The sequence below is a fragment of the Oratosquilla oratoria genome, chromosome 6, assembly GCF_046742065.1.
Source record: "Oratosquilla oratoria isolate Oo_2021 chromosome 6, ASM4674206v1, whole genome shotgun sequence".
NCBI lineage: Eukaryota > Metazoa > Arthropoda > Malacostraca > Stomatopoda > Squillidae > Oratosquilla > Oratosquilla oratoria.
Genome location: NC_134782.1, coordinates 10,682,149 through 10,704,093, shown reverse-complemented (window position 1 = coordinate 10,704,093; position 21,945 = coordinate 10,682,149). Strand labels below are relative to the sequence as shown.

The 21,945-nt window shown below is 38.3% G+C and overlaps 2 protein-coding genes across 7 annotated transcripts in view; one reads left to right on the top strand and one right to left on the bottom strand.

Moving 5' to 3' along the window:
* LOC143026285 (uncharacterized) overlaps nucleotides 1-20,207 on the top strand; it is a 51,846-nt gene extending 31,639 nt beyond the window's left edge. For 4 of the 6 annotated variants that reach the window (XM_076186409.1, XM_076186407.1, XM_076186412.1 and 1 more), the window contains exons 2-4: nucleotides 9,236-9,805; nucleotides 14,388-14,526; nucleotides 17,178-20,206. In XM_076186409.1, coding sequence (XP_076042524.1) covers nucleotides 9,247-9,805; nucleotides 14,388-14,526; nucleotides 17,178-19,473 — 2,994 coding nt within the window. In that variant the 5' untranslated portion in view covers nucleotides 9,236-9,246 and the 3' untranslated portion in view covers nucleotides 19,474-20,206. Of the gene's footprint in view, nucleotides 1-9,235; nucleotides 9,806-14,387; nucleotides 14,527-17,177 lie in introns of all 6 variants that reach the window. The other 2 variants (XM_076186411.1, XM_076186410.1) reach the window with 1 other exon arrangement.
* LOC143026286 (uncharacterized) overlaps nucleotides 14,377-21,945 on the bottom strand; it is a 47,562-nt gene continuing 39,993 nt past the window's right edge. Inside the window, exon 5 of the mRNA XM_076186413.1 lies at nucleotides 14,377-14,513. The gene's annotated coding sequence lies outside the window, so the exon portion shown is untranslated. The remainder of the gene's footprint in view (nucleotides 14,514-21,945) is intronic.

Genomic DNA, 21,945 nt, shown 5'->3' with positions numbered 1-21,945 from the left:
ATCAAGGGGAAACAAATGGGTGATAGATAGGTGGTGGGTGAGTGGGTGCATGCCTTGGCTAGTTACCTCCCTTATAACAGGGAAGAAACATTTTGGTGTATAGATAAATAGGTATATACATGGTTTGGGCAGGATTTTATAAAGGATCTGGTAATAGCAAGGGTAAGAATAAGGCAAAGAAGAATTTACTTTGCATGATGAAGGCAAAATTAAAAATGAGCTAAATTTAAGGGGATGAAATGTTACCAAACAAACCAAAGGCCCTTAGTGAGGATTCCCCCCCCCCCCACTTCTCCATCTTGAACCTAATTTTGAAGTTTGGTGTGAATTGTTCAAGCAATTTTTTTTTTTTTTTTTTTTTTTGACCTTTTTAAATTTAATTCATTGGAGGTGAGGTTTCCCCTACCTGTTACAAGTCCCATTTTGAGGTCTCACTGCCTTCTCCATCATATCTCATACCTAAGAAGAGGGAAGCAAGAACTCGGTGGGGATTAAAAATGGGTTGAAGGATTACTAACTGACTCAACACCACTCTGTCATGCCCATGGATGGATTCCCATCTGGTAATTAATGTTGAACATGATGCAGGGGCTGAGACTGACAGTATAATCAATTACAGTGATAATTCATTCTCACTAACTCACAAAAACTATTCTTCCAACTAACAACCAAAAGGCTTTTTTTTTTGGGTTGCGTTAAGAGATGGTGATCTTTGTAAGATAGGAAGCAGCACAGCCTGGCAGCATCCTACACAGAGCAGCCCTATTCAGGATCTGCCCTGCTCCCCCCCCAAAAAAAAACAGTCCTAGATATAGCCTCTCTAAACCTAACCTAGCCTGGGAGCTGCACCTAGTAGGGTCACCCAAGTGCAGCATGAATAATAATGATAAGTAATCAACAGCAACAGGTCCATATGTAACATTCCCATCCTGTCCAACAGCATTTCCCTCTGAAGGGGATATTACACTGGGTTGTGTTTTTCTTCTACATCCTACCTCCAAACTCCATTTGAATAACTAGAATATGACTTTGCTTACAGAAATCTAGATTTCTCTAAGAATATTTCAGCAGTGTAGGTTTACAATCTCTTAATTCATCATTCAGCTTTGCTATATATCACAGAAAGATAATTTGATATTTGGAGATTTTAAAAAGTAAATATTGTAACTGATGTAATTTTTGCTCAAGTTCTCAGCTATTGATGCTGGTGAGGCCTGTGGAAGCCCAGTGTGATAACCCCATCTGTGCAGTGAAGAGCTCCCCCCCCCCAAAAAAAAAAAAAAATATATATATATATATATATATATATATATATATATTCTGGTTGAAATCAACTGCACTAGTTGCTTTAACAATCTTCAAGACTGTATTCTTTAATTTGGAGAATACTTTCCTATTAGCAGCCGAGAGGGACTGGAAGTAGTCATTCATGACTCTCAAAAGAATATACGCGGTGTATGCCAACTGGTATATTTTTTGCATAGTAATAGTATTCAATAACTATATGGTGGAGTCAATAGTTATTGAATACTATTACTATGCAAAAATATACCAGTTGGCATACACTGCATATATTCTTTTTAGAGTCATGAATGACTACCGGTACTTCCAGTCCCTCACAGTTGCTAATAGGAAAGTATTCTCCAAATTAAAGTATACAGTCTTGAAGATTGTTAAAGCAACTAGTGCAGTTGATTTCAACCAGAATTGCCTTAGAGAAAACCTGTGCCCCAGAAAAAAAAAAAAAAAAAAAAAAAAAAAAAAAATATATATATATATATATATATATATTTATATATATATATATTTTTTAATATATATATATATATATATATATATATATATATATATATATATATATATATATATATATATTGAACAGTCAACAGTAGTACCACTGGAACTGGGGCAGCGAGACTTGGAATTTAAGAGAGGTAGAAAGGGAAAGTTTAAATGTGTTTGAGATTAAATGTCTGAGAAGTATGGTAGGGATTACTAGGTTGGTTAGAGTGATAAACAAGGTGAGGAAGAGAGTGGGAGTGGTAAAGGAGATGGCAGATAGGGTTGATGAAAGATTATGGGGATGGTCTGGACACATGCAAAAATAATGAATGATGAAAGATTAGTAAAAGAGGTGTGGAAGGCAGCAGAGGATGGAGTGCACTTGAGGGGACAACTGAGAATGAGACGGATGGATGGGGTGAAGGGGGCATTGAGCAAGAGGGAATATCTGTTGAGCAATGAAGGGAGAAGGCAGGAGATAGGGATGATTGTATAGATGATACTGTTATGCAAGGAAGGGAGGGGTGGGGGATGAGGGGGTAGGGGGTACATATGTATGAATTGTATTTTGACACAGCCCGAAGGGATTTCTCCCCATCTCTTTTTCTGCATGAAGGGACAGAGAGGGGGAATTTTGGATTAAGTGAAGCAGCCTTGCTGTGGATGTACTGTGTCTTGCTACATTACTTCTGACCCAGGACAGTGGGCAGGATACAGGGATGACCTATCATCCATGAGGACCTAAGATGAGAGAGGGGAGAAGGTGGTGGATGGGAGTAGAATGGGTGGGAGGAGGTACATGCCTTTGACTTGGCTACCTCCCTTAAGGGGGAGAAAGCTCTTGGTATATAGACTAGATTGCTGGAATAATTGGCCACTTTCCCCACAGTGTAATCATCACTGCCATTGGCATTATCAACAGACCCAAGCACCATAATCAATGATTTCAACATCAATCCCACTAGGTAACACTGCATTCCTGAGCTGATCCAGCCGTACTAGCCACCAACTTGAATCATACCAGGGTAAAGTGGACCTGAATCTTAAAATCTACCAACAACCAGTTAATAACAAAGAAATTCCCCATGAAAGTATATGATGAATTTGAAGACAAAACCTGGAACCTCTAGTGATGTATGGTCCCAAGGAGAAATTCTGACAACAGAACTAGAATCAAGACCTCAATATGACATAGCATAGTCAAACCCTTCACAACCTAATGGCAGACACCCCAATTCAAACATCACTGTAAAAAACAACAATGTTGGAGTAGTCCACATTCCACAACTCTGGCACTACAGAAGTAGAAATAATGGAAAGAATAGACAATCAAAAGTAATAAGAATATTAGAGTTAAGAAAACCATATAAGGTACAAAGATCACACACACACACCTTTGAAGCCTTTACTCAAGAGTGATTGATGCACTACAAGAGAGGAGTGGGTGGACTGCGTGTACCTCGACCTAGGGAAGGCATTTGATAAAGTACCTCACCATCAACTTATGTGGAAATTGGAGCATCTTGGAGGAATGAGTGGCAAACAACTAGAATGGATTTAAGACTTTTTGAAGGAAAGATACATGAGGACAGTAAAGGATAAAATGTCAAGATGAAAAGCAGTAATGAGCAGAGTTCCACAAGGTTCAGCGCTTGCACCAATAATGTTTCTTGTCTATGTCAATGACATGATGGAAAGAACAATAAGCTATGCCAGCATGTTTGCAGATGACATAAAAATCATGAGAAGAGTGAAAAAGAAGGCTGGAAGACTACTGCAAAAAGATCTAGACACTATTTTTGCATGGAGCTAAGAATGGCAAATGAAGTTCAATCCCAAAAACTGCAAAGTACTGGAAATGGGTAATAACAGTGAAAGGCCATACATAAACTATTCCTTGGGAAGTGAACCCATTACAAAAGCAAAAGAGGAGAAAGACTTGGGATTCTTGATAAAAGACAACCTAGCACCTGACAGACGTATCAGCAGGATTGTGGGAGAGACATAAGGACTACTACAGAAGATTAAAGTAGCGTCCCACTATATATATATATATATATATATATATATATATGAAGGGATGATGAAAAAACTCAATGAAACCCTGATACTTTCAAGATACTTCCAAGACTTGAATATGAGTCAGTCGGTTCCCACACAGAGTGAAGGCTATAAGCAAGATCGAGAGAATACAAAGAGCAGCAACCTAACTAGTCCCCAGCCTGGCAGATAAACCATATGAGGAAAGACTAAAAATACTGGGTCTCCCAAGGAAAGATCAAAGAGAAAGAGGTGATATGATTACAGTATTCAGGTCACTAAAGGGGATAGATTGCATTGACAGGGAGGTCTCCTGATTAAAAATGGGTGGGCTTTAAGTAAGAGGTTATGGGAATCAATTAAGAAAGGCCACATATCTAAAGAATGTGAAGAAACAGTTTTCCACATAGATGCATAAATAGCTTAGAAGGTGATATAACCCAAGCTCAAACAATACATGAGTTCAAATCTAAATATGATAATTGGAAATCAAGAATATAGATTAAGTTGGAAATGTACTTGATTGGCCACACTTAGATTATTGTGACACTCTCAGGGATGCACTCACTGACAATGATATATATATAAATTAGAGTCCACACATAATAAAGCAGTAAGATGGATCAGACATAATTACAGACACAATGCATCAATCATTAGGTTAAAACAAGACACAAAACTTGAACCACTTGAGACAAGAAGATGAATACACATGAAACAAATGATGTATAAAATCACAAAAAATTTAGTTGACATAAATAAAGACACTCACTTATACCCAGCAAATGCACAAACAATTAGAGGCAGTCACAACCTATAGTACCACACATACCAAACAAGCAGCAACGTATTCAAGTGCTAATTTTCTCTCACAGCATGCAAGAGTGGCATTGTCTCCCATCTCATGCAGTTAATAGTACCACTCTTGATACTTTTAGAAATAGGATCTTAGAAATAGGATGACCCATCACTACCTCCCTCTCTACAATCCTAATCCCTGACCCTAATTCTGATCCCACCCACCCTTATCCTAACCCCATTCCTAGTCCAAAACCTGTGCCTAACCCTTAATTTCCCCACTCAGTGCCCACAAATTATAGTGCCTGTGCATCCCTCTGCAGGTTCCCCCCCTCAAAAAGAAAAAGAAAAAAAAATAGAAGTATTGGTAATTGCTAATGAAATACTAATACTCCCTCATTTTCATTTTTTCCATATTATTTTTGAGTTTGCACTTTTATAATCATGCATACTATCCCTGTCTCTCGTCGCCATTGTAGTTAACCCTTCCTTTCTCCTCTATTCATTCCCATAGTTAACCCATTTACCCCAGGGCAGTTTTAATGATTTTGTTCTGGCTAATGGCAGATAATTGTATTCAGTTGAAAGGAGCCTCACAGCCAGAAAGTTGAAAATTAGAATAACCCATTTACCCTGAGTCCACACATTTGATTATTTAATGATGTCATTTGACTTTATTCAGGAGAGAGGAATCCCAGGGTCTAAAAAGGTTAAAGCTATTATCCAATGTGTCTTTTGTCAAACCAATGAAAAAAGTTAAGCTTACATCAATAAATCCTTTCATCATTATTACTGACTATATTTTTGCTCTGCATCATCAGCAATGGGGAGCACGTGTTGGGGTTAGGGGTTGCTTCACTTATACATCAATGTCCTTCCCCATAGTTACTTGTTATAATGTGGAGAAAATATATGTTTGCATACCAGTACCTGTACTCAAAATTAACTAAGCATTAAGACTGCTGATGTATAAGATATTATATCCAGTGTATGATATTTCTACAGTCAAGCTTTTGGAAAAAATATCCTTAATCTATGTTGTAAAATGTAAAATGTAAAGGAGGATAGAGAGGGAAAGGTAGTTGCAGTGAGAAGTACTAAGTAAATGACCGTGATGAGTGAGGAAAAGGGAGGAGAAATAAGGAAGGATGAAGTGAAGTCAGTTGTTAAGATGATGAGAGCAAGTAAGGCACCTGGGTTGGATGGATGTCATCCAGAATGTCAGAAAAAAGGAGGTACAGTTATGGTGGACTGGCTGGTGAGGTTATTTAATGTTTGTTTATGAGAGGGTAGAGTGCCGGAGGACTGGAGGAATGCCTGTATAGTTCCACTTTATAAGGGAAAAGGGGACAAGTGTGAGTGTAGTAGTTTCAGAGGGATCAACTTGTTAAGTGTTGTTGGGAAGGCTTATTGGAGGGTCCTGAGTGACTTGCTGGTGAGGTTATTTAATGTTTGTTTAAGAGAGGGTAGAGTGTCGGAGGACTGGAGGAGTGCCTGTATAGTTCCACTTTATAAGGGAAAAGGGGACAAGTGTGTGTAGTAGTTTCAGAGGGATCAGCTTGTTAAGTGTAGTAGGGAAGGGTTATTGGAGGGTCTTGATTAAGAGGATTAGGAGAGGAACAGAAGAAGTAATTGGTGAGGAACAATGTGGCTTTAGGACGGTTTGTGTCGATCAGATTTTTGTGGTAAGACAGATATGTGAGAAAGCTATAGGAAAAGGTAAGTATGTTTTTTGGGCTTTTATGGATCTGGAAAAAGCTTATAAGAGGGTAGACAGGAAGGCACTGTGGGAGGTATTGCAGATATATGGGATAGAAGGAAAGCTGTTAAGAGTAGTCAAGAGTTTTTACAAGAGTAGTAGAGCATGTGTTAGGATTAGAAATGGAGAGAGTGAGTGGTTTGAGGTAAAGGTGGGACTTTGTCAGGGATGTGTTATGTCGCCCTGGCTGTTCAATTTACACATTGATGGGGTGGTGTGAGAGGTAAATGCAAGGGTAGTGGGTCAGGGATTGGAGATGGTTAAAGAAAATGGAGAAAAGTGGGAGATAAGCAAGTTGTTGTTAGCTGACGACTCTGTGCTTGTAGCAGGATCAGAGGAGGGATTGAGGAAGTTAGTGACAGAGTTTGGGAAGGTGTGCAAAAGAAGGAAGTTGAAGATAAATGTGGGTAAAAGTAAGGTGATGAGATTTACAAGGGGAGAAAGTGGCAGCAGACTGGAAGTGAGTATTAAGGGAGAGAGACTGGAAGAAGTGGATATTTTTAGATACTTGGGTGTGAATGTGATGGGAAAGGGGGGAATGGAGATGGAGGTAGAATATAGCTTGAGAGAAGCGAGTAAATGCCTTGGGTGATTAAAAAGTGTAATGAGAAATAGATATTTGGGAATGGATGCTCAGAGGAGATTGTATGAAGGAGTGATTGTGCCGACAGCACTGTAAGGGGCAGAAACATGGAACATAAGATAGCAAGAGAGGAGGGGTTTGAATGTGTTTGAGATGAGGTGCCTGAGAAGTATTATAGAGGATACTAGGCTGCATAGAGTGAGAAATGAGGAGGTGAGGAGCAGAATGGGGGTGGAAAGGGAGTTGGGAGATAGGGTTGATGAAAGAGTATTAGGATGTTTTGGACACATGGAAAGAATGAGTGAAGAAAGACTAGTAAAAGAGATGTGGAAGGAGTGAAAATCAGCAATAAAATAAATATATTTTGATTAATAGACATTTGGGAATGGATGCTAAGAGGATATTGTATTTACCTAGTTGTATTTTGCGGGAAGGGGAGCTATGCTCGTGTTGTCCCACCATTGTATCTCTCAGTGTCTAGTTTGCTTTTAAACTCGTGAATGGTTTTTGCGCTTACTATTTCATTATCCAGTTTGTTCCAAGTGTCTAAAACTCTATGTGGAAAACTGTTTTTCTTCAGTTCTCTTCTATAGCTATGTTTTCTTAATTTCCTTCCATGTCCTCTTGTGTTTCTCTTGTCCCAGTTTAGTAATTCTTCTCTATCAAGTATCTCTGTGCCTTTCATGATTCTGTAGATGGTCAGTAGGTCTCCTCTCTCTCTTCTTTGCTCCAGTGTCGGTAGCTCCAGTTTAGCCAATCTCTCCTCGTATGATAGGTTTGCAAGTGCAGGTGCCATTTTGTAGCTGCTCTTTGGATTCTTTCTATTTTCTTTATGTTCTTTTTGGTATGAAGGAGTGATTGTGCCGACAGCATTGTACGGGGCAGAAACATGGAACATTAAAGAGGGGGAGTTTGAATGTGTTTGAGATGAGGTGCCTGAGAAGTATGATAGGGGTAGCTAGGCTGGATAGAGTGAGAAATGAGGAGGTGTGGAGGAGAATAGGGGTGGAAAGGGAGATAGGGTTAATGAGAGAATATTGGGATGGTTTGGACACATGGAAAGAATGAGTGAAGAAAGACTAGGAAAAGAGGTGTGGAAGGCAGAGGTAGAAGGAGTGAACATGAGGGGGTGACCTAGGATGAGATGGATGGATGGGGTAAAAGGGGCATTGGGAAAGGGGAATGTCTGTTGAGGAAGGACAGGAAAGGACAGAAGATAGAGATAAATGGAGAATGGTTGTGTATGGATGATGCTGTGATGCATTAGGGGGAGTGGGTGGGGGATGGGTAGTGAGGGAGTATGTGTGAGAAATAAATTGATGCAGCCCGAAGGGATTTCTCCCCGTCTTCTCCTTTTCTTCATGAGGGAGCAGAGAGGGGGGGGCGGGGTTACTGATTTAATGAAGCGGCCTTGCTGTGGATATGCTGTGTCTTGCAACACTGCTTCTGACCTAGGGCAGTGGGCGAGATGCAGGTATGACCTGTTATCCAGGAGGTGCCAAGATAAGAGGGAAGGAAGAGGGTGGAGGGGAGTGGAGTATGTCAGGGATTAAATAAGTGGGAGTGGTTTTTATGCCTTTCTTTTTTGGCTACTTCCCTTATAAGAGGAAAAAGCCTTTGGTATATGTATGTACAGTATGGATCAGTCAGTCCATTGCCCGAAGTCTCTCTTGTAGAAAACACTTGGCAACAACCTTTGGGTGGGCCCACAAGTAACTCAGGGAAGATACATTTGACTGTTGTCTACATTTAGATAGCATGGGGCACTGGAATATGAGATGTTCTGTGTCTTCTGTGTGGTGGTTGTATTTGGGTCAGTTTAAATCTGTGGCCAGGTCTATCCTGTGTTGGTACTGTTTCACATGGCTGTATACTGATAATTGTTTTCTGTTGTCTTGAATTTCATTGTTTTATGTTTATTTTTTGGCTTATAATAGTCATTATTACTATAATGTTTATGCAATGAGAAACATAGGTGATTTGTGTTTAAGAATGCAAAAATAACCACTAAGAAAGAGAAATTCAACAAATCAAAGCACTTTCATATGATTACATCTTTATTAAAGAAAAAAATACCACACAGCAATATGGAAGGCTTAGTATTGTTCTATATATTTTTGTACCTCTTTTTTTTTCTGTATTCTGGCATTGAAGATGTAACTATATGAAAGTGCTTGGCTTCATTTTCTTTTTCTGACTCCTGCATTCCTAATCTCCCTTGATATATTTACTTGTTCCTCATTTGGATTCTTTTTTTTTTTTTGCATCACCAGCTAGGAACAAAATGGATGAAGAGGAACTTCACTACTTCCAGCTGTACAAGGTTTTGCAAGGTCCAGTGAAACAAGCTTTCATTTACTGTTTCTTCCAGTGTTACACTCAGGACACAGATGTGCACTCTTACATTACTAAAACAAAAGCAGAGCTCAGTAATTTGTTTAGTGCAGAAGAACTTGAAGCCTTACGGAAAAACAAAATCATTAGCAAACACAGACTTCCAACAATCTTTAAGGTTCTGAAAGCATGTTGCAGCCCTTTCTACAAATACTATGATGACCAAGTTTGGACAACAAGAGACTCGATGAAGGACAATACAAGACCAGAAATGCATCTTGTTCAGTTACTGGAAATATACAAGTCAATGTCTTCTCACAGCCATCGTATTGATAGAGACACATTTAATACTAATATCACCAAAATTGGAAAAATGTTAAAGGACCTCATGGAAGGAACAAGAACCTTAACTAAAAGTCCAGACAAGAGAGATCTTCATCGTATAACTGCTATGTTTGATAATGCAGTCCAAGGCAAAGGAGCAGAGTCGAGTGAGAATGATATATTTGGTAAGTTACTGTTTTCATTTATATTAGAGAAATTTGGTGTCATAGATCATATTACATAGTTATTTTGCATATTCTTAATGCATTGTGATAGATTTAACCTCAACCTCCCCTAAAACAACTAGTGGAGAGGATTTTAAAAATATATCTCTGAATAAATGATAAGAAAATATATTTAATTATTTCAAATATGTAAAAAGAGGTTTTTACTACAGGAATGAAAAGAATATTGGTCTATCATTTGTGTAGCCTGTCTGATTTTCTTTGCTTGTTGATATTTTGTATAATTGTAGTTATGTTTGGCTTTGTTTGCTTCTTAGCTGTGTTTATACTAACCCAGAATACAGATTGTTACCTGAGTTAGCATGCATTGGTGCAGCTGCTGGATGATGGAAGAAATTCTTGATTTTGAGAACATCATGTCATCATGCAAGGTGCCCCTAGATTGCTCAACTTAATGAAGGTAAGAGCCTTCATACTTCACACTTCTTTTGGTCTCCTTATGGGCAGACTTCATTCATGACTTTGTACTTGAAAAAGCTGTATTAAGCAGAATGTCATACCAATAAAGGCTCTGTCCTCAAATTGTGCTTATTTCAATAGAGTTGTCAGCAACTGCCAGTTTCATACGAACTTCATTGATTGCTTACATTGAGTTAGTGATCATGAAGGACCAGTGATGGTTTTGCAAGACAGACTTTGGAATTATTTCTGAGGGACAAATGGTATTTACTTACTAGTGATGGTCCTACACAGCTTGTCTTCAAAACCTATCATCATCCTTACCTCATTTTGAAGGTAGAGCATTCTGGGCTGTCATTTGGTCTCTGTACTGGACCCATGACCTCACTTTGTCAACTTTATTTATTTTTTTTTTTATTTTTTTTTTTTTCCTATATATCCACAACCTTTTCAGATAAGGTAAACTGACAACCATCAGATTTTCCCCCTTCCTCCTCCTTTTCTTCCTCTTCTTCCTCCTATGTTCAATCTCCCCCTTCTTTTCCTTTATCTCCTCCTCCTCATCATCATCATCCTTCTTCTCCTTTTTCATCTCCTCTTCTCCTTCTTCCTCATTCTCTTCCTTCTCCTAATCAGTCACAAAGAAGCAAACTAACACAATTACAACACAGCCAACAGTCCAAAATTTCTTCATAGAAAGACCTGTAGGAGTACCCAAGGATGTACTGGCTATAGTGGAACTGTGTTTCTAGTCAGTGAAGCCCAAAACAACCATTGTTATTATTACTATTATTATTTATTATTTGTTGTTATTATTACATACATATTCCAAAAGTATTTTTTCCCTTATAAGGGGGAAGGAAGGCTTGAGTCAAAGCATACACCCATCCAAAAACCCATTCTTTGTCTACCCCATCCAAGTTTTTCATGGATAAAGGGTCATCCCTGGCCTCTGCCACACTGCTGAGGTCATACAATAAGGCACAACACCTCCACAACAAGGCCTAACAGCCAGAGCTTTTTACCTCCACTGCCTCACTACATGGTGACAAGAAGAAATCCCTTTGAGCCATGTCATTTCCCCCTCCATTTACAAACTGTCCATTCACTCGTATATTTTGTACTCTTTCTTCCTTGTCTGACTCACATTCTTTTTGTATGTAGTGGCTCCTTCACCCTGTCTACCCACCTGAATTGTGGTCTTCCCTTCAAATTCTCTCTATCCTCTTTTGCTGGTCTTTATTCATTCTTTCCATAGGCCCAGACCAAATGAACACACTTTTTTGCCAGTCTTTCTTCATTCATTCTTTCCATATGCCCAAACCACTGCAACACTTTTTAATTGACCCTGTCTGCCATCTTTCCACTCCAACATTTCACCTTGCCTCCACCTTTCTCACTCTGTCCATCTTTGTAACTCCTATTGTACTTCTTAAAAAATTCATCTCAAACAATTCAGGCTCTTCTTTTCTGCCTCCTTCAAAATTCAGGTCTGCTTCATACAGTGCCATGTGTACAGGCACTCCTTTGCAGTCTTCTCTTTTCATTCATCTCCAGATACCCATTTCTCATGAAACTTTTCATTCCCCCACACTTTTCTCATACTCTGTAATTCATGTCCACCCACACTTCTCCATTCCTTCCTAATGTGGCTCAAAATACTGAAAACTCTCCATTTCCTTGAGCCTCCCACCCTTAAAACTCATATCCAACCCACCACCATCGTCATTCCATGTACATCACATCACCTACATTTACTTTCAGCTTCCTTATCTCATATCCTTTCAACCTCTGCCACTGACTGCTTCAGTCTATCCTCCAACTTAGCAACAACTTCCTACTTCCCTTCACTCTCACTAACTCCAAACTCCTGCCTAGTACCCAGTTGTTTACTTCTCTCACCACCCTATTCATATATATGTTGAACAACCATGGTGACATTACACAATCCCAAGCACAGCCCCCATCTTCACCCCACACCTCTCACTTTCTCAATTTCCTACCCTCACACAAGCTCTACTTCTTCACTCGTTCTTTCCATATGTCAAAACCATCCCAATACTCTTTCATCAACCCTATCTCCCAACTCCCTTTCCATCCCCATTCTCCTCCTCACCTCCTCATTTCTCACTTCATCCAGCTTGGTAACCCCAATCATACTTCTCAGCCACCTCATCTCAAACACATTCAAACTCTTCCTCTCTTATTTTACATGTTTCTGCCCCGCACAATGCTGTAGGCACAATCACTGCTTCATACAATCTCCTCTTAGCATCCACTCCAAAATGTCTATTAATCATAATATGTTTATTTTAATGTTGATTTTCATTTAGCATCCTCTTAGCATCCATTCGCAAATGTCTAATAACCATAATCTGTTTATTTTATTGTTGATTTTCACTGTTAGGTCTTTAATGGGTGAACTCAAGGATATGTATCAGAAGTGAGGCCCAGGAATTTTTGGTTCCTGTCCAGTGGAAGGAGTTGGTCATTCAAATTTTTTGTTTAATGTTTCTTTGATTCTTCATTGTCTGGGGTGAACAGTCTCACTGATGATTTCTGAGGGGAGGTCTTCATTCTATTTTATCTTTGCCATTATTCTAATTTGTTTATGTATGTTAGTGGATAGTTTTAGGTATTTGGGGTTGCATGTGGCAGGAAAGGGAGGAATGGAGATGGAAGTAAATTGTAAGTTGAGAGAAGCAAGCCTCAGGGGACTGAATTTTTTTTATGAGAAATAGGGAACTGGGAATGGATGCAAAGAGTAGATTATATGAAGGGGTGATTGTGCCAAGATCATTGTATGGGGCAGAGACATAGAATTTAAGAGAGGTAGAGAGGAAAAGTTTAAATGTGTTTGAGATGAAATGTCTGAGAAGTATGGTAGGGGTTACTAGGTAGGATAGAGTGAGAAAAGAGGTGAAGAGGAGATTGGGAGTAGAAAGAGATGGCAGATAGGGTTAATGAATGATTATTGGGATGATTTGGACACATGGAAAGAATGAGTGATGAAAGATTAGCAAAAGAGGTGTGGAAGGCAGAGGTGGAGTGAGTGAGCTTAAGGGGAATACTGAGGATGAGATGGATGGACGGGGTGATGGGGGTGTTGAGAAAGATGGAAATGTCTGTTGAGCAAGGAAGGGAGAAGCCAGGAGATAGGGATGAGTGGAGAATGATTGTGTATGAATGATACAGTTATGCAAAGAAGGAAGGGATGAGGGATAGGGGGGCTAGGGGCTGCTCATGTATGAATATTTTGACGCAGCCCAAAGGTATTTCTCCCCATCTTCTCTTTTTCTGCATGAGGGGATGGACATGGGGGAGTTGCCAGTTAAGTGAAGCAGCCTTGCTGTGGATGTACTGTGTCTTGCAGCATTGTGTTTGGCCAGGGCAATTGGCGGATGCAGGGGTGACCCATCATCCATGAAGAGCTGAGATGGGAGGGGTGGAAAGGGTGGTGGATGGGAGTGAAATGGGCGGGAATAGGTACGTGCCTCTGACTTAGCTACACCCCTTATAAGGGGAAATAAGCTCTTGGTATATAAATAGATAGATAGCTTATGTATGTTTACATTTTCTTATCAGCTGTTCTGTAGTTGCTGTGCTGAGACACTATTGTTAGTTCATCAGCATTGGTGAGTGCTTCAAAGTTATGTTTGTAATTTGGTGTGAGATCACACTTGTGAAGATGTTGAACAGCTTGAGAGTATTGGTCCTTGTGGGAGTCCATTGTACAATATTTTGATCCCAGATAGTAGGTTGTTTTGGAATACTCCTCACTCTCTTCCAGCTACATAAAGGATAAAGAACAAGGTTATATGATATGGTTAAGTACATTAGAAATAGCATGTAGAAATAGCTATGAAGACTGTTCCAAGTAATAAATGTTAACAATAAATTTAATGTTGAGTGACCATAGGGAATGTTTAAATATTTATTTTCATATTGTATGGTTCAAAATTCTGTAAATATTTATGATTTTCAAAATACATTTTATTTAAATTGAGAGATGTGATCAATGAATTTTTGTCAGAGAAGTGCATTTTCTTTTATGAAGAAATAGCTAGGTGCATTACATTATATTAACAATTTCAAACTTACATAGATTTCCTTGTTTTTTAAGATGATGTCAGTGTTGAACTCCAGATCCATCACAAAAAGGAAGGCTCTGACTTGGATCGACTGGCAGAAGTGAACTGTGACTATGTAGACATTGGCCTCCTATCCATGCGGATAGTCACTGAAGAAACTACAAAAAAGAAGTATGGTTTATACTTTGTTGATTTCAATGTTATTTTCAGATTTTATTTTTAAATATTTAGACTAAGAGAAACATAGAAAAAAATATAATGTTTAAGTGTCTAACCAGTTCCCTTGCTTTTTTCTCATTGGGGTGGATGGCAGCATATATATATATATAATATATATATATATATATATATTTTTATAATATATATATATATATATATATATATATATATATATATTCTCTCTATCCTGCTTCTCATTGTAAATTTATATTAACAAGAAACTTGCAGTCTCACAGTAACTGGCAACAATCCTTGGGGGCCACCCATACAACTCTCTGAGAAGAAACCTTAGACTGATGCCTATGTTGTAATTGTTTAGAACTGTTTCTATGCCTAAAAGTAGGAGAGGAGCAGTTACTGCCTCTCATCTCTCCTTGTGTTTAAAGGTGGAGGAATTACACAGTAATTTATGAAGCAAATAACAACATCCCTTTGGTTTGTGTCATCCTTTCATTCATTACCAATTGCCCTGTGTTTTCACAATGACACTCCACATGCATCCAAAGCCCCTTCACCCAGTCTATACACCTCATAATTGGTCTTCCTCTCAAGCACACTCCTTTGGCTTATGTCATCCTTTCATCCATTACCAAACTTCCTGTGTTCAGACCAGTCTTGCATTTTGTTCAGTGACACTCTACATGTATCTAAAGCCCTTTTCATCCCGTCAATCCACCTCATCTTTGGTCTTTCTCTCAAGCTCACTCCATCCACTTCTGATTTCCAAACTCACTTTGCCAATCTTTCCTCTTTCATTCTTCCCATATACCCAAACCACTCTTTGATCTACCTTATCTCGCATCTATTTCCACCACCATTCACTGATTCACCTTCACATTATTTTTTCTTACTCTATCCTCTTATATTTTTACATACATACATATAACAAAGGCTTTTTTCCCCTACATGGGGGGTAGCCACAAAGAAAAAGGCATAGAAACCACTCCCACCCATTCCATTTCCTATATATTCCACTCCCCTCCACCCTCCTCCCTCCCTCTTATCTTGGCACCCCCTGGATGACGGGTCATCCCTGCATCGGGTCAGACTCTTCCTTTGTGATTCTTATATTCTAAGTCAGGGGTGTAATCACTTTTTCATGTAACCTTCTCTTTGCATTTGTTCTCAAATCCCCATTTCTCGTAACATTTTTCATTCTACCTGGACATTTATTTACTTACTTTACTCTAGATTTCATGTCCACCTCCACTTTTCCTCCATTCGCTGGCCACATACAACCCAAAGTACTTGATTTTTTCCACATTTTCTAGCCTCTCACATTTCACATTCACATCATTATCTATCCTTGTGCATCTCATCAATTTTACTTTAACACAGACTCACCCATAACTTTCTGTCATACACCCCTTCAAACTCAGTCAAAAATTGCTTCAGTCCATCCTCAGAATCAATTAGCACCATTATCAATAGACAACTGGCTTTCCTCCCATGACCCATCACCCTTCCCCACCAACTCCATCCTATCCATATATAAATTGAACAACCATGGTGACATCACACAGCCCCACATTTACTTTAGACCGTTTGCTTTCTCCATTCCCAATCTTAACTCATGCCTAATGGGATGGTTTGTAGAAATGGAAAGAGTGAGTGAAGAAAGAGTAGCAACAAAAGTGTGGGAGGTGGAAGTGAATGGAGTACACTTGAAGGAGAAACCAATAACATGGTGGATGGATAGGGTTGAATGGGGCATTGGATGCAAAAGGAATGTCTGTTGAGTAAGGAAGGAAGAGTACAAGAGTGGAGTGGTTGTGAATAGATAAGGAAATGAAGCAAACATGGAGAGATTTCTTCTTGTTTGCTCTGTTATTTTTTCAAGTGGATGAATGGGGATGCCATATAATGATGCAATAGGAGTGAACTAGTTTCACCTGTCAGGTAGGTCTTGCTGTGGGGGTGCTGGGTCTTGCTGCTTTGCCTCTGACTTGAGCAATGGGCAGGGGGCAAGGGGCAGGGATGACCCCATTATCCACAAGTAGTTAAGATGGGAGGGAGAATAAATGGGTTTTTGAATAGGTTTTGTCAACATTTTAATTTTTTCACAAGAGTGAAAATTAACACACAACAAAGGGCCTTTTTGTATTTACCTAATTTTAGCATACATGAAAGGAATAATAATCATTGGGTCCCATCTCCTATTATCTAATATTTTATCATACCTAGCCTCAAATTCATGTACAGTTCCAAATTAATTTATATCATTGATTTCCAATTATTGTATTTAGATTTGAATTCATGCATTGCTTGAACTTGAGCTATATCACCTTCCAAACTATTCCAAGTATTTATACATCTATATGGAAAACTGTTTCTTTATATCCTTTAGGTATGTAATCTTGCTTAATTTGCTCCAGTGACCTCTTAAAATCCTTCAATCTTTAATAAGGAGATTTCTTAGGTCAGTGCAATCTATCTCCTTTAGTGACCTGAGTATTGTAATTATATCACCTCTTTCTTTTTTATCTTTCAAAGTTGGCAGAACCAGCGCATATATGTTTGTTACCAAAGCATTATTCAGGGATACAATATTCATTGAGCATTATAATTTCTTTTATTCTTCAGGTTTTTTTTCTTTCTTTCAGACATGATTATGAGGATGAGATTGATGAGGAAATGATGCTGATGCCAGATCAGCTCTTCCTCAACCGTAACATCATTGAGAATGCAGCTTCACCAGACATTTGGGTGGTGGAAGGAGAAGCTTTTATTGGAAAGTCTACATATGCTTATGAACTTATCCAGCGTTGGTGTAAGCGTGACATCAAATTCCAAAATCTTCATCAGTTTGAAGCAGTTCTATTTATGTGTCCCAAAGATTGGAGACAAAAACCAATTGAAGGAGAAATTAATTTTCTTAAAACAAACCTTCCTCTTTGTTGTGGAATCCATGGTTTTCAAAAGATGTATCGTTGGCTTCTCAAAAAGAGAGTCCTGCTAATTATTGATGATGCTGAGCAACTTTGTGACACGGGTATTAGTGAATACGACAAAATTTTGTCAGACTTTACCAATCTCTCCATCTTAATTTTCACATCAGATAACTCTGATCCTGTCATACAGCATTTGTCTTCCAATAAAACTGTAACCAAGATGTGGTTACTTGGCTTCAATCCTGAACGTGCCCTTATCTTGGCGGAGAGAATCTTTAATGATTATGACCAGCAAAAGAACTTCACTAACTATAAGAAATTTATTAAAAATAATCTAAGTCGTTTATGGGACCTCTTGAAATTTCCTTCCTTTACTTTACAAATGTGCAGTGCTTATCTTGATGATGCTGAGGTCTTTAAAGATGTAACTACAGCTTCAGAAGTACTGTGGGCTGTTCTTCAGGCTGCAATATCAGAGACCATTGAACAATTTGGCTTTCAAGACTCTAAAAATCGTGTAAATGTGGATAAATTTGTGCTTGAAGTGTGTCAGAAAGCTCATGAGGCAGTGTCAGAAGGAAAAATACTGCGTAATTTGAAAATAGATTCATTAAAAGAGGCAACATGGAAGGCAATTACCATTGAGGCAAGTGAATTTCTCCTGAGCCATATATTCAAGGCAAGGAAGGACAAGAAAGGAGACAGTAGTAGAAAAATATTTAGTGGTTATTACAGACTACAACAGGAGTTTTTGGCAGCATGGTATTCATTTAACCAGCTTCTTTGTGGGAAAAATTTAAATAATCTTGTAACACAGAAAATGGATGTGCAGAGGCTTGTGCTATTTATGGCTGGGCACATGCACAAAATGGTAACAAAATTAGGAGGCTTGAGTGAAGATCAAGCATCAAAATTAATCAAAACATTAGTCAACTACAGTGAGAGTAGTTTTGATAACCTCCTGTTCATTTTCAAGCTTGTGACAGAATTCAAATGTGATGACCAGTTGACAACACTAATTGTAGAAGAGAGTGAATACCCAGAAGAATGGAAATTGAGTGACACAGAGATTCAGCTTGCACCCTTAGAAATACTTATGAATAAAGTGTCACCAACCAGACTTATCCTTGATGTATCTGATAGTCGACAGTCTCCTGAAATATTGAAAGTTACCTCCTTCCTTTGCAGAGTGAAAATTTCAATATGGCTGGAAGGGTACAAACAACTCTCCTATGGTTACCCAAAGCGAATGGACAGAACTTTGAAGACATTGCTTAAGGATCCACAAATGCCCTATATTGATCATATTGCTGGATTTCTTTCTGAAGATATGTTAAAGCAAATGTATCAACACACAGTAACAAAACGTATGGTTTACTTAAAGGTCAAAGCAACTGATATGAAGACACTGTGCACAATATTACTTGCCCACAAATATCTGCCAAATCTTGTTTGGCTCGAAATTGTTGTAGATATGGATATAACTAAGATTGATGTTAACAGTTTGACAAGGACCACTGTTCCCCTAATGGATGTTTATTTTACTAAGGTTCATGACAAGATAATACCCAAAACCTGTGACATCATTGCACAGATGAATAAAACCTATTCAGGGATTCATCTTGATGACACAGATTTAACTCCAGAAGGTGTTTTCACGGTCCTTAAAGAACTAAATCGCAGAGAGGTTTGTCTAGAAGCTCCTAAAGAAGGGATTGACAAGTTCAGACGATGGTTTTATCCTGAGCTCTATGACTACCCTGCATCAACTCCTCTTACAGATGAGGAAGTAACTCGCATCCTAGGAAATGATGACAGAAAATACTATAGTGATCACAAGGTTGTTTCCTCACGCTTCATAACAGAGTTGGAGTCACACACACTCATGTCATACCTCCATGAACGTGATAGTATCCGATATTTTAGGTACAAAGCAGAAAATGTAACATTAGAAAAGGGAATTGACGGAACAATTGAAATTATTCCCAATTCCCTATTAGAATCATAATTTCAAAATGTATTGGTAATGATTTAGAATGCTACATCCACATGGCATAGCTGTCATTTGATTTACAAGGATTGAAACACTTACTCATTCTCACATTCTGGAGTGTAGAGATGAAATGATAGACACTAGATATGAAATGAAGAGGGCTTTTGCCCCAAGATTTGAAAAAAACAATTAATAAAAATAAAGTAAACCCTCATTTTCATGAACTAATTTGGGGTACCAATGAAACCATAAGTTTAATAATGGCGAGTTCACTGTATGCACCATTGAAATTTTAAGATTAGCACATACATCATATTGAAATGATACACACAATATTGTATTCATGGTATTTACCATGATACAAAACAATGCTGTTGGAACAGCAGAATGCTGGACAGTTTAGATGGTGCCACCACACTGCACACACTAAAGCAGACCACAAGTGCACTTTCACTTAACTGTAAGCTTTAAACTCACTGGCACAGAACTAAGCTGCACATTCTACATGAGAATCATTCATGAAAGTTACTCATCATCAGCAAAAATTGCAGATTGGTCCATAGACTCGGAGAGGTCAGTAGATACAAAATCTGATATAATGACACTCTACATCAAGGCTTTCCTGTATTGTAGATCAGTGATTTGGTAAGATATTCACGACTTTCAATGTAATTTTACAAAATTCAATGATTTTGAATCTTGCTTGTATTATGTCTTCCCTGTTAATTAAGACTTGAAAATGAAAATTGTATTAATAAGTACACATGATTTATATAGTGCTTCTTTTATTTATCCTTTTTAGTGTCATGGAACAACTTGTCACATTTGTCTGTATAATTTCTCCAACTCAATACGCCACTTGTACATATTTTTGCTTGCTCAGCATCCTTAAATCTACCCCTTGCTTTCATATGTAGCACCGTCAGTTACATCAGAAGGGTATATATACCAAGAATGACCTGGCAGTATTGCTTGAGAAGAAATTAAGTACAATTTGCATGTGCTCAAAAGAGAAAAAGCAATATCCCCATCCTGTGCATACCTAGCCTTATTGGTAACAGTGAATGGGAAAATATGTTTTTAGAGCTCAGTTGTTTAAAAATTTTAATTTTCTTACAGTTCATGCACATCATAGGCCCCTTCTCCTTTACATGAGGGGTAACTTGAGTCAAAGCTCACACCCACAGTATACACATTATAACTCATTCAACGCACCTCCCATCTTAGCACTTCATGGACGAAGAATCATTTCTGTTCTTTACTACACTACAGCATCAGGAGGAACCAAGAAAAGAGGGAGGGATGAATGGAGTATATGTGGATGAAATGGATGGGAGTGGATTTATGCCTTTGCCTACCTCCCTTGTGAGGGAGTAAAAGCCATTGGTACATTATGTATGTACTACACTACAGCTTCAAAGCCAATGCAGTGAGACAGCACTTCCACAACAGAAACTCTGGAATGTTGTATCTATATGCCTGCTTAATTTCATTATCTTCCTGCATTTTTTATTTTAAATACAGAACAGTAGTATAGTGGTCTATGATTTTTTGAACAAATTTCTTTTACAGTAATTCATGCAGTGGAAAGTTTTGTTGATAGTAACAGTTTCATTATTTTTTTTAAGTCTTGAGACAGTTCCATGACAAGCTCATAAGTCAAAAGACATAAACTCACACCCTTAATGGAATACAAGACAAAAGCTCACAAGTCAAGCCCACAGTGTTGTCTCAGATGGAAGGTTCTCATTTGGATGCTCCACTTTTTCAGTGGTTCCAAATGGATGCTTTTCAAAAAAATTATGCTAAGAAACAAATATTATTAAATATAAGGATATATTACAATTATATTTGTATCATTACTAGTGTTGCCATGATGATATAATGAGGGAATATGACATAGAATGGTTCATTCTCATATACACCATGAAAAGGTGCAGGGGAATCCACAGGAATTTTTGTAGGGCAGGTAAGAATTTTTGTAGCTAGGCATTGGTCTATCGAGAACTTCCTTTGTACTGTGGGCCACTACATCAGATAGGAGTGAACTGTGATATTTACAATCTGTTTATGATGTATTATTTTTTGATGAATTGGACCAAAGGGTCTCCTGTCGGCATGCTCCGCCTTTGTAATAAAGAAAATATAAAACAATTATACTTGCAATCCCTAATTTTAAAAAAAATCTGATAATATGGGTGTACTTGTATGATGTACTATGATTTGATAAAATATAAAAAAGTGTGACCTTTTGTCTTTATTTCATTAAGGGTGTTAGCTTATGCCTTGTGAGCTCTTTTCTTATGAGCTTGTGTCTTGTGAGATTATGTCTATCCACCTCTTGAAACATTAGACATACATACATATACCAAGGCTTTTTTTTCCCTTACCAGGGGGGTAGCCAAAAAGGACAAGGCACAAAAACATTCCCACCCATTTCATCCCCAAAAACACTCCACACCCCTCCACCCTCCCTCCCATCTTAGC